The 12,501-nt window shown below is 54.6% G+C and overlaps 1 protein-coding gene across 2 annotated transcripts in view; it reads left to right on the top strand.

Annotated features, from left to right (window-relative positions):
- Window positions 1–12,501, top strand: part of PREX1 (phosphatidylinositol-3,4,5-trisphosphate dependent Rac exchange factor 1) — a 178,667-nt gene that overhangs the window by 135,378 nt on the left and 30,788 nt on the right. For both annotated transcript variants that reach the window (XM_025470351.3, XM_025470352.3), the window contains 3 exons: window positions 5,678–5,750; window positions 9,798–9,940; window positions 11,581–11,673. In XM_025470351.3, coding sequence (XP_025326136.1) covers window positions 5,678–5,750; window positions 9,798–9,940; window positions 11,581–11,673 — 309 coding nt within the window. The remainder of the gene's footprint in view (window positions 1–5,677; window positions 5,751–9,797; window positions 9,941–11,580; window positions 11,674–12,501) is intronic.

Genomic DNA, 12,501 nt, shown 5'->3' with positions numbered 1-12,501 from the left:
TGGCCTGTGGCCAGTCTCATGGCATCCTGTGGGCTCTGGGGAGGGTCAGGCCACTTCAGGGCTCTGAGCACAGAAGGGACAGCAGTGACTTTGGTGGGATGAGATTCTGCTGTAGGGGGGCGAGGCTGCCAGAAGGGAACCTGGAGAGGAGGCGGCTTCAGAACGTCAGACAGGGAAACAGGGTTCCTGGGAACTGGGTGACCACGGGGAAGGTGGGAGACATGGTCAGATTCTGGAATTTTTGGAGGTAGACCTAACAAAGTTTGCTGATGGGGGTGGGTGGGGTGTGGGAAGGGAGAGACAGAGAGGGATCTCCAAGACCCCAAGGTCCTTGGTGGAGGCTGAGCTGGGAGGGTACAGGACTGCATCCCGGAGCACGCTGGCAAGGAGGACCACCAGCTAAGCAACGCCAGTGTTGCCTTCTGTGTGGTGATTGGTGTCAGGCATGGGGAGGACCTCCTCATGGCCGGTGCTGCCAGAGAGGCTGTGGTCCTGGCCGAAGGACCCCCGGAGCAGCCCGAGTCATGTCAGTTGGTCCTGGGGACCAGCCCCTGTCCCCCCAGCATGGCAAGTGGAGGCCGGAGAAGGGTGGTAGGATGAAGGTGGCAACTAACTGTAAGTGGTCCTGTCTACTTCAGCAGACCTCCCATGGCTTGGCCTGGGCTGAGGACACAGGGAGGCTAATTGGAGCTGACGCAGGAGGATGACTTCCAAGAGATTGACTGGAAGACAGCTGGCACATGGCTCTGGGAAAGGGGCAGCAGGATGTGTGTGTGGGTCACTGTCGGGGAGAGGTTGGTGGTGAGGATGTCTTTGAGTTCGGGTTATGGTGAGCCTTGATTTCAAGAGTTATTGCCATCTTGTACCTTAGCAGGGAATTTGAGAAGGGAACCTATAATTGTGTAGCCTGGCGGGGGTGGGGGTGGGTGGGTAATTTTGGTTTGAACACATCTTCAGTTTGAACTTCTAGATTATTCTGCTCCTTGAAACAAAATGTTCATCAAAACCCACTGGATCAACTAGAAGTGCTTTTGGCTGCATATGATAGAAAATCTGACATGCACAGTGAAGACATTTTTCTCTCACATAACTAGGCATCCCCAGTTCATGGTCCTAGAGCTCATCAGTGCCGTTTACACCCAGGCTCTTCCCATCTTTCTGCTTTGCTATCTTCTTGCCATTTGCTCTATGGTTGTAAGATGGCTGCCACGGCTCCAGGCATCACATCTATGTAGACCTATGGCCAAAGGCAGGCAGCAGGGGCAGTTGGAGAGAGCTCTCTCAGTCTATTTGGAGGAGGAAACTTCCCCTCCAGACCCCACTTTTCCTCACTGGTCTTCCCCTTAAGTCTCACTGGCCACGTGGGTCCCACATGTACCCCTAAACCACTCCCTGGGGACAAGGACAGGGATTGAGGAGAGTGGCTTAGAATTCCTTAGAATTCATTGTTTGAGGCTGGGGAAGGGGCCCCTCCCCACTGCTTGGACAAGTCAGGGTTCTTTTAACTCTGAGGGTAAGGGGGTGATTAGCCCTTCCATAGACAAGCTGTGATCTGTCAGTTCCGCTCATCTCTGCACGATCTCGTTTACTCCTCACAACAACCTGAGGAAAACACAGGTATTCCCATTTTACTGACAAGGAAACTGAGGCCTCAAGACACACGCCTGTGGCACTCCTGTAAGATGCGTGTGGAGGGCTGTCATGATGCCTCATAGATGTAGATAATGACAGTGGTGGCACTAGCCCCGTCTGGATGGCGGCCTCCACCATGGGGTCTGAGCAGGGGGGCAGAGGCCTTGGAAGATCAAGGGCAAATCTGGGAATAAGAAATGACAGACGAGGAAGGGAAGGTCAGAGGGGTCACAGCCAGGGCCCTGCAGGGACGGGGACCTGGGGAAACCGACTCCAGAGTTTGCTCGCTGCGCCTCTCTGCTGCACAGTTTCTGATTCGCTGCCTGGGCTCCAGGATGCCCCAAGGGTGGCTGTCGGGTGGAGGGCAGGGGGGCAGCAGGGACAGGAACAGGCCAGGAGCCAGGTGCTGGAGGGCACAGGCGTGCAGGCTCCGGTGCTGGTGGGCAGAAAAGAAAAGGGCCTGGGAGCTGTGCCGACCTTTACGAGGAGGCAGATGGTGGGCGCTGACGGTGGCAGGGTCATCAGCTCGGAGGGGAAAGGGGCCCTGCTGGTGGCTCCAGGCACCGATGAAGGAGACATGGGGACATGTGCCCTGGCCACAACCCTGGGTGACTGACTTGTCCTCTTAGAGCCTCAGTGTCCCCATCGTGGTAGGTGAGGGGAGGGTCTGGCTCTGAAGGGATTCCTTTCTCCCAGTGTAACCCAGGGCAAGTGCAAGCCCGTCTGGGCCCCAGTCTCTTCATCTGTTAAATGGGGTCAGCGTGATTACCTCTGGGTTGACCAAGACCAGTGAGATCATGTGGTGCCTGGCACGCTGCGGGTCAGCGAGAGGCATCGGTGGACAATGTCCTGGGGCTTCCCAGTTCACGGGCAGGGAGCCTCCTGGGGCCCTGTGTACGTTACCCCCCAGGGTGTTCCGTCGCCCGGCCCAGCTCTGCCTCTGCCACCTGCATCCCAGGTGGTTCCCAGTAGTAATGTTTGGTGGTCCACTGAGTGCTAGATGCCATGGGGAGGCGGGTAACCTTGACGGCCACCGCCGCTGCCCACGTGCAGCTGATGTTCTGGCGAGAGACAGACCTTAAACCGTATTTACTTATCTGGAGGAACCCAAGGACCAGGAACAGTTGGTGCTGATTCTCCCGAGAGCAGTGCCCTGAAGGGATGAGTTTGTTTCCGACCGTGACAGGTGCAGCACCGGTATCGTACAGGGTCATGAGAATGTCCTGGGCTGGTGGTGGGGGCTGGGGTGTCCTGTGGGGCGTTGACCCGGACACTGCGACCTCAAAAGCCAGGGCAGGGCATTCCATGGGGAGGAAATTGCTAGTACAAAGGCCCTGAAGTGGGGGCATGTGTAGTTTGTGAAAGGACTTGCGAGGAGGCCAGCGTGGCTGGAACCCCAACAGAGGCTGGTGGGTGGGAAGGGGAAACGAGGGGAGCATGACAGTGCAGTGGCACAGGGCTATGTGTGTCTTCCTCTGGGAGGGGAGAAAACAGTGATTTGAGGTTTTCCCGCAACTTGGTGGGATGTGGGGTAGGGACCTTACTTTTCAGGTGTCCGAGATCGGCGTTAATCCACGGTTAACCTGAGAATCCTGCTGTTGCTCTAACTTTAGGAACCTCCCTGTGGGTCACCCCAGGGCCCTGTGGGAAGGGGGAAGGACTGGGCTGGGAGCCCAGCATGTGAGTGCCTTGGAGAATGTGAAGTGCCTCGGAGAGCCAGGTGGGCTCCAGACGCCTGCCGGGGCCTCCCAGGCTGCAGAGTGGGGTCTGCACGCCACCTGGGCCCCAGCTTCTCCCCTACTGGCCCTCCCACAGCTGGGGGCGGCTGTTCCGGATGCAGCCTCCCATGGATCGCCACCTCCCCTGGCAGGGCTCGGCGCACACAGCCCTCCAGCCGCTGGCCTGAGGTCCCCCAGGAGAGATTTGTCTTCCTCCAGTTGGCCAATGCGTCAAATCTTGAGGCCAGTGGTTCCCCCGGGCCCCATGCTCTGAGTCTGAGCTGCAGCTTTGGCAGGTTGAGTCCTTCAGTCCCTGGCATTTGTTTCTCCTTTAGCTGGGAAATTCCCCGCCCCACCCCAGCCCCTCGGCTGCTGGCAGCGGGGATGGGGGACAATCAAGGCAAGTGCCTCTCGAAACAGCTTCTCAGTTTGGGAGTCCTTTAAATGAGAGGTTGTCGGGCCCTGTGGCCATATGAAGGTAGTTGAAGCTCACCGACCTGGCCACAGCCCCTGCATGATTTGGCCCCTGCTGACAACACCTTTATTCAATCACCAAATATTTACTAAGCACCTCCTGTATGCCAGGCTGAGTTCTAAGCATTTGGGGTTCCACAGGGAATAAATATAACCGGTCAAACTCCTTATCCTGTTGGAGCTGACCTCACTCACCCCCTCCCTGTTGGCCAGGCTGCTTTTTGTGCTGCAGGCTTCATCCCACCCCTGGACCTTTGTCCATGCTGTTTTCTCTACCTGCCACCCAGCAGCTCCCCCCCATCCCCATCCTCCACTCCCAACCGCCACACAACTCACATGATTTCCCTGATGAACTGAGATTGTTGGGTTTGCAAGAACCAGAAACAGATGCTAGTTAACTTGGAAAGGGTGGAGAGAGGGAGGAAGAAGATGGCTCATTAGAAGGCTAAAGAGCACCCACAGAGTCAGGGGGAGACCCAGGAGCCAGCCTTAGGAAGAACTGGCATCCAGAAATGCCCAGCTTCTTGGGAGCAGGAGCTGAGGGCACTGTCTTCAGGGCACTGCTCTCCGGGAGAACCACACCACCTGTTCCTGTTCTTGGGTTCCTCCACCTACAGGTCTTATTTCTGGGGCATCACTGTAGCTTTGCACAGATCATGTGTCTTCAACCTGGCCTGGGGTGGTGGTGGGGGGAGGATGGTGGTGAATACTTTAAGGGGCTGTCCTACCAAGATGATGTTCCACATGGGAGAGGCGGCCCCAAAGGCAGGCCCAATAGGCCATGACTGTTCGTATTTCACTTTTGGGTTGGATGTCACTTCCTTGGGGAAGCCCTGAGACGAACCAGACTTCAATTGTACCAGTTAGGAGTGTGTTCATTTGTAAGAACAGAAAACCCAACTGAACAGTGGCTCAAGCAAATAATTGTGCCATGTACCAGTCATGTCACATGTCAAGAACCTTCCATTCTTCACTCTGCCTGTGATCTTGATCACCGGGTAGCCTGTTAGCCCTACACATCTCACTTCCTCATGTGACTTTGTCTCTGATAGGGAATTGTGGTACTGCTTTTTCCTTTATCAGGGAGAAAGGTATTTTCCAGAATCCTGGTGTTCTTAGGTGTGACTGGCTACTGCTAGGTTAGGTAGGATTTGGAATTCATTGTTATCAAAGATCCCAGCTATAGAGGCTGGTACAAATTAGGGGTTTATTTTCCTTTGGTCTGAGAAAAGCCTAGAGGTGGGTGGTTGAGAGTTGCTAGGGCAGCCTCATGGGGCCTTTGGGCCACACACTCTCTTCCTGCTCTGCACGTTTTGATCCCAGGTCATATTGTGGTTAGGATGACTGCAGGAGCTCCAGCTATCACGTCTTTGTTCCAAGGAGGAGGAAAAAAAAGGAAGGACCAGGGACTTAGGTTTTCCAGAGCTCCGTACCAGTGATTTCTGTTTATATCTCATTGCTTATATCTCATTATATCTCCAGCTGCAAGGGAGCTGGGTTTTATGATCCTCTAGATGGATGCATTGCCGTCTTCAACAGTGATCATCTCATTCCTAGCGTGGTATTGGGGAAAGGGTTGTTGCTAGGCATCCAACAATATTTGCCATGTAAAGTCTCCATTTATTCTTTGTGGTGTTCATGGCACGGTAGGCAATGTGTTTATCCCAACTACTACTAATTTTCTTCTTTGGGGTTTATTAATAATAGCCACAAACCCGTTTGGTCAATGCTATAGTCCATAAGACAGACACAGATCCCTGCCCCTGTGGAGGGTCCACTTCTAGGGGTGACAGAGGGCTTGTTGCTCAGCCCCTTGTGTCAGTTCACCTAACACCGTCCCCTTCTTGTTCCAGGGTGACTGCCAGACGCGGGAGGAGGCAGTGGCGCTTGGCGTAGGCCTGTGCAACAATGGCTTCATGCACCACGGTAATCTCCTTACCTTTGGCCCAGCCTCCTAGGGGGTCTGCCCCAAAACAGAAAAGCTAGTAGGGACCCTGGGGCATTTTTATGGAGGGGGATTTGAAGCCCAGAGAGAGCAAATGGTGGGCTGGAGGCTGCTCAGCACGCCCATGGGTGAGCCCCAGGCTAGGTGCCGGAGCTGTGGGCCTTGGATTGCCAGGGGTTGGGGGGACTGAGGACAGGCAGGTTGTAAGTGAGAGAGGAAGAGAGCCAGGCAGGGACGTTGGCACCCCTTCACCCGGCCTGACCCCTTAGATAAGTCACTCTTCTTCCCAGAGGAGGAGCACAGAAGAGGGGTAGAGAGGTGGGCAGTCTTGAGATGATCCTGAGATGGGAAGGCGGGGAGAAGGAGGGAGAAACTGGTTCCACTGTGACCATTTCAAATTAAAACAGAAGCTAATACACTGTGTGCCTGGCCTGCTTCTGAGCTCTCCCCATGTATTCATTAGTTTAATCCTGAAATGATCCTTTGATGTTGGTATTAATATCACCCCTATTTATAAATGAGGAAATGGAAGCCCAGATAGTTAAGAAACCTGCTCAAGGTCACACAGCAAGTAGGAGCTGGGATTTGAGCCCAGGCAGGCCAGCTCCCTGGCCACATGCTCAGCCACTGTACTCTGAGGGAACTGTCTTCAGGGCACTGCTCTCCGGGAGAACCTTCCTGCTCACTGGCCCTGGGGAGCCCCGAGTCTGAGTCTCTTGCCCTTTCAGTAGGACAGGTAGACTTAGCTCCCACCAAGGAGCCTTTCTTCTACTTCTAGAACACTCGCACGGCCTGGGCTCTTGCAGTTCCCCTGGCCTGGGGTGCCCTGCCTGCCTCACACCCCTGACTTTTTCCATGTTTCTGTTTAGTTCACAACTCCCAAGGCTCCCCAAACACCCCCCGGCCTTACAGGTCCTCTCCTTCATCGCTCTCTGCTTAGCTCACATTCACTGTTGTTCACGGAGCCCTTCTCTCCGTTAGACTATTCCCACACTTCCCTGTGTCTTTGTTCACGCTGTTCTTATCCAGCCTGTGCTTTCTCGGTGTAGGCACTGTGCTAGGCTCCGGGGACAGAGCGGTGAACGAGGGCAGGTGAGAGTCCCCTCCTTCTTGAGAGCTCACAGCCTAGCATGTGTGTATCGGCCAATGGAGTCAGTTGTTTCGGAACAGTATGGGCCCGTGAGGAGGACTTCGGCTGGGACTCTAGTGCGGTGGGAATCCTGGCAGGGTTCTGAGCAGAGGAGGCCTGTGGAGAATGTCTGTGGGGGCGACCAAGGAAGGAGAGAAGCCAGGGCAGAGTTGATGTGGCTTGGGCCCTGGTGGGGGCAGAGGACAGATGAGACTCTGGAGGGTCTTTTGGCCATTCCTCCTCCCAGCTTCTGCTTTGTGCTCTAACTCAGAAGTCGGCAAACTCTCCCTGCAAAGGGCCAGAGAGTAAATGTCTTAGGCTTTGTAGGCCACAGAGTCTGTTACAGCTCAAGTCTGCCATTGTAGCATTAAAGCAGGTTTAGGCAGTAGTTTAAGTGGGTGTGGCTCTGTGCCAATAAAACTTTATTTAGAAAAGCAGACAGTGGGCCATAATTTTCCACCCCTGATCTAGCTGCTGGGTTTGTCATCCCTTCGACAGGATGAGAGGCGTGCCAGCGAGGGGACAGGTCATCAGGCACATCTGCTGCCTTGTAGCCGGCAGGGCTTGTTCTAGCCCTGACCCGGATGACTCCCAGTAGGCCTGTGGCCCTTTCTGGGCCTCAGTTTCCTCATCTTCCCACTAGTGGCCTTGTCATCCCCTCCTCTGAGCTCAGCCTGCCCGTGGCTCTGTAGGGTTAGGGGTTGGGACACACTCCCAGCTGTCCGTTTCACCAGCTGCGATGGACAAGCAGGCCCAGCCAGGGTCATTCCCGTCCATCAGCGCCTCTCACCAGAGTCCCTCATTCCCAGAAGCCGCTCTGTTCCCTGCACAGCCCTCTGACAGCTCCCTTCTTCCCGCCAATCAGCTGGGCAGAACCTCTCATTTGTGGGTGAGAGTAATTAGGGGTCCCCCCCAGCTGCTATTCTGGGAAGGCGGCTGGCTCAGGACATTCTGCGGGGGGTGACTCTCTGGCAGCGCCCACACCCTGGGGCCCTCAGGGAGAGAAATTGCAGGGCGTGGCCCCTGCTCCCCTGGTCCCTGCCACGAACTCAGAAATAAGCTAAAATAGGAAAGGGCCAAATCCCAGGGTTGTGGCTGCTGCAAAGTGCAGGTTAGGGTGCAGAGTGGAGGGTGGAGGTGGGGCCCATGTGGCGCCTCCCATGGCGTCTGGCCCGAGCTCCAGGGCCCTGAGGTGTCCTTTAGGCACACACAGGGAAACTAAGGCTGAGAGAGGCTAAGAGGACATGAAGTTGGGCTTGGGCAGGGGCTGAGCAGGGGTTTGAACCCGGCCAGCGGCCTTGAGCGAAACCTGGATCAGTGAGTGGTGGGACCTCACCTGGCTGCAGTCCTAGACTCTGGGATTCCAGCTGTTTCCCCAAACATTTCAGCCAAGACACAACATTGTGCTTCCTCCTCCCACTCCCAGAGTCTTTCAGCCTCCTGTTTACAGTGGAGGTGAAGCCATACAGCCCCCGGGGCCTGGCTCCCCAGCTCTGGGCAAAGCAGCAATTTGTGTGTCTGTTTTCTCCAAAGAGGTAATAGAGGTGGCCGGAAGAAGACACAAACAGCTCGATGTCCTAGGAAAGAAGGAGAAGGAAAAGATGACCTCCTGCTGCTTTTCATGTAGTCACCAAATTGGTAGACAGCCCCTGTCTTCAGGGAGGGTGTGGACATCTCCAGCCTCAGGCAGCTGACTTTCCTTCTTTCAAGGGCCCACTGACTTCAGACAACTGCCTTCCCGAAACCGAGCCTGGATTTCCCCCTTTCTATAATTCACCCCTGCCCCCATCTCACAGGCCATTGGGCAGCATGGTGAAAAGGAGGAGCCTGTCCACTCTGTGACCTTGGGCAGTTTATTTAGCTTCTCTGGGCCTTAGCCTCCCCACCGGTAAATGGGGTGCAGCAAATTCTTCTTTGTCCGAGGAGTAAACGAACTTGAACTTACGCCTGCATCCACAGCATGCCTGGCACTGGTAGATACTTAGATTGTAATCCACAGGGACCGGATCACGTGCTGGTTGTTACTGGTTATTTTGTATTGATTTTCCTACCTTCTAGAACAGAGGTCAGAAAATTTTTCCTGTAAAGGCCCAAAGAGTAAATATTTTAGGCTTTGTGGACCATACGGCCTTTTGCAGTTATTCAGCTCTATCACTCTGGCATGATAGCAGCCCCAGGCGATGAGTAAATAAATGGATGTGGTTGTGTTCCAATAAAACTTTATTTATCAAAAGAGGTAGTGGGCCAGATCTGGCTTATAGGGTCTGAGTTTGCTAATCTTCAGCCTAAAGTGTCCCAGTCTCATCATGGTCTGTTTCTGATTGTTAATTTTATCCGATTGCTTTCTGGGGGGGTCTTGTTTGAAATCTTTTTCTGCCCTAGGACAAAGATATTTTACATTTTGTTTGATGAGCTTTAGTTTTCCTGTTCGTATTTAGGTCTTTAATCCATTAGGAGCTTATTGTGATAATATGGTTTGAGGTAGGGATCCAGTTTTATTATTTTTTTTTTCCCTAAAGTGAGTCTTTCCCTTCATCCATGTGATCATCATTTATCAGATCCTAAGTCCCCATCAACACACAGTCCTTTCATGTGATTTCTGTTTTCTTCCACCGGTTCTTTGCCACAATTCTTCACTATTTTTGTTCTGGCTCTGTAGCATGTCTTTAGAGCAGGTGGGGCAAGTTCAGACTTTGCAAGAAAAGTCAGAAAGCCAGACTTCTATGTGAAACGTTCTAATACGTTAGCATTGGCACATGATTGCATTTAATAAAACATCCTGCTAGCCAAAGCAAGCTTGTCTAGGGCTTGGTTCTGGCCTGTGGTTGCCAGTTGGCAAATGCCGCCGAAGCCTTCCCCTGGGAGCCTGACCATGTGCTGCGCATCTGTGGGTTTGCAGTGCTGGAGAAGAGTGAGTTCAAGGATGAGTCCCAGTACTTCCGCTTCCACGCAGACGAGGAGATGGAGGGAACGAGCACCAAGAACAGACAGCTCCGCAATGACTTCAAGCTGGTGGAGAACATTCTGGCCAAGCGCCTGCTGGTAGGAGTGCGGCTGAAGTGTGCATCTGCCTCCTGACACCCAGCTGCAGGCTGGGAGCTGGGTGACCTTCTGATTACATCCTAAGAAGTCAGGCTCCACTTTGAGCACCCGAGTATGGGTATTCTAGGTGCTGGCTGGCCATGCTTTGCTGGCCAAGGCCACCTTCTTGTGAGATTGGGCTTGCTGGCTCCCTTTCTTCTCCTTTGCTTCTCCCCTCGTCCCCCACACCCCAGCTTAGCGTCGTGCAGAAAGGTTGGCCCCCCCGATGTGGCTTACCCCAGATACCGAAGCCTTAGGTCTTCTGGGCTGGTGCCCTGTCCACATGCAGTTGCTGTAAATATCCTTGCAGCTGGGGGAGCACATTTACCCGCCTGTTCAGATTTTCTCCAGCCTGGCCCACCAAGTCCTATTTCTCTGCCCACTGATGACCAGCGGCCTTCATCTTCACGCCTGGTCGATGGGAGGCAGTCCAGAGGGAGGCTCAGCACGTTAGGTCTCCTGCCATAGCCAGAGTGGGGCTGAAGTCTGACTAATATGAAGATGGCACCATTAACTTCTGTCCTGTGGTACTCACAGGGGTCCCATAAATACGGGGGTTCACATTTCTCCCGCTATGAAGCCCACCATGCTCTCCATCACACATGGGATGAAATCCAGTCTCTCATCATGGTCTGTAAGACTCTCCCTGCCTCTGCAGCTTCATCTCCTGTGTTCTCCCCTCCCCTCCCCCTCCCAGCCACTCTGATCTCCTTTCTTATCCTCCAGTACTGTGGGCCTGACTTGGGGCCTTTGCACATGCTGTGTGCCCTCTGCCAGGGACACTCTTTCCACTCATCATAAAGTCCTGTTCCTCACTTCATTCAGGTCTCCACTCAGATAACTCCTCCTCTGGGGCCCCCTGCCACTCTGCAATCCATCCTTTTAAGTGTTTTATTATAGTTCAGACTATATACATCACATTCTGTATTTCTTTGCTCATTTGTTTGTAGACTGTCTTCCCCACTGGACAGTTGGCCACAACAAGGCAGGAACTGTCTGTTTTGTCCAACACTATTTACAGTGCCTAGTAAAGCCTTTGGCTCATATAATAGGCAGCAGTTCACCAAATATTTGTTTAATGAATAAATGCATTCCCCCTTCCCCCCCACAGAACCCCCAGACCTCCCAACCTGCCTGCCACCATGCTGTGGGCAGGGACTGCTCCTCCCTATACTGCTTTCCCGTCCCTATGTTCTTGGTGGCTGGACGCCTTTGGATTTGTCTTATTCATGAAGCCAGCAAATTTTGGCTGAGCACGTACAGTATGCCCGCAGATAAGGAGACCGTAGTATAACTGAGGAGACTTGGGGCTCGGGTTGGGAGGAGAAAGGGGAGGCGGGCAGTGAGAAGTGAAAAGTATGTGATCAGCACCAGGCTGAGGTGCGAGCTAGGTGGTGTGTCTTCACTTGACAGGCACGTATTGAGCACCTGCTGTGTACTGGGTGATCTCCGTATCTAATTTCTTCCTGCCGTGCACCCTTCCTTTTTGTGGATCTGGGGCATGAAGAGCCGGCAGGGTCACGGTCTCGAGGGGCCCAGCTGGGGCTGGCTGCAGGCCCCCCTCAGCATCTCACTGGCTCTCTCCTGCCTTGGGCCCTCAGATCCTGCCCCAGGAGGACGACTATGGCTTTGACATCGAGGAGAAGAACAAGGCTGTGGTGGTGAAGTCGGTCCAGAGGGGCTCACTGGCTGAGGTGAGGCCTCTCAGAGGGGCCACCTGCAGTGTTCGGGGCTCCTCCCTGCTTGTTGCCATGTGGGCAAACTCAGTCCAGGGCAGTCTCCGGGGAGCTGCGATAGAGGCCCCCCCCCCCCCCCCCCCCCCCGGCTGCTCAGGGCTGTATGTGGCCCCGGCTCCCCTCAGGGCCCTGTGGGGAGGTGCAGGAGAAGAGCATGTTTCTGAGTCCGGCTGTTTCCTGAGTCAGCTGTGATGAGGGGGCAAATTAATGTTCAGTGTCTTGAATAGGATGAGTTGGTGGCTCTGGCATGGATGTGACACATAGAGGAGGGAGAATAGAGTCTGGGTAGGTCAGGGACTCAGCCCTGTCCTCCCAGCTGCTCCCGGGGGTGTGGAGGTGGGTGGGGGAGGCACCGGCCATGTCGCCCGGGCTCTCCTCTCCTGTCCTTGTGGTGGTTAGGAGTGCTTTGGGCTGCAGGTAGCCATGTGCTCTCTGCCCAGTGGCTGGAGCCATAACCAAGTGGTTAGAAGAAGGTGGCTCTGGGTCTTGGCTCAGGGTCAGCATCTCTGACCTTCCCGGCCAAGCTGTCAGGGTCACAGGGTGGCCGTCCTGGTTCGCTGCCTTGTGTCCTCACACGGCAGGCAGATAGCAGTGGTAGGCCCCAGCAGTTTCTCCTCAAGGAAGACGTCTTTCCTGTTAGTGCCCGCAGTAGGCTTCCCTTCCGAGCTCATTGGCCGGAACTGGGCCTCAGCAGCCACTTGGCCGCTTCCCAGAGTGGGGAGCGGGGCTGCCCTGGTGGGCTCCCTCCGCGCCTGCTGGGTCCCCGGGCTGGCTGTGTGCTGCCTG

The sequence above is a fragment of the Canis lupus genome, chromosome 24 (genome assembly GCF_003254725.2).
Source record: "Canis lupus dingo isolate Sandy chromosome 24, ASM325472v2, whole genome shotgun sequence".
NCBI classification, from domain to species: Eukaryota; Metazoa; Chordata; class Mammalia; order Carnivora; family Canidae; genus Canis; species Canis lupus.
This window is presented reverse-complemented; position numbering and strand designations above follow the sequence as displayed.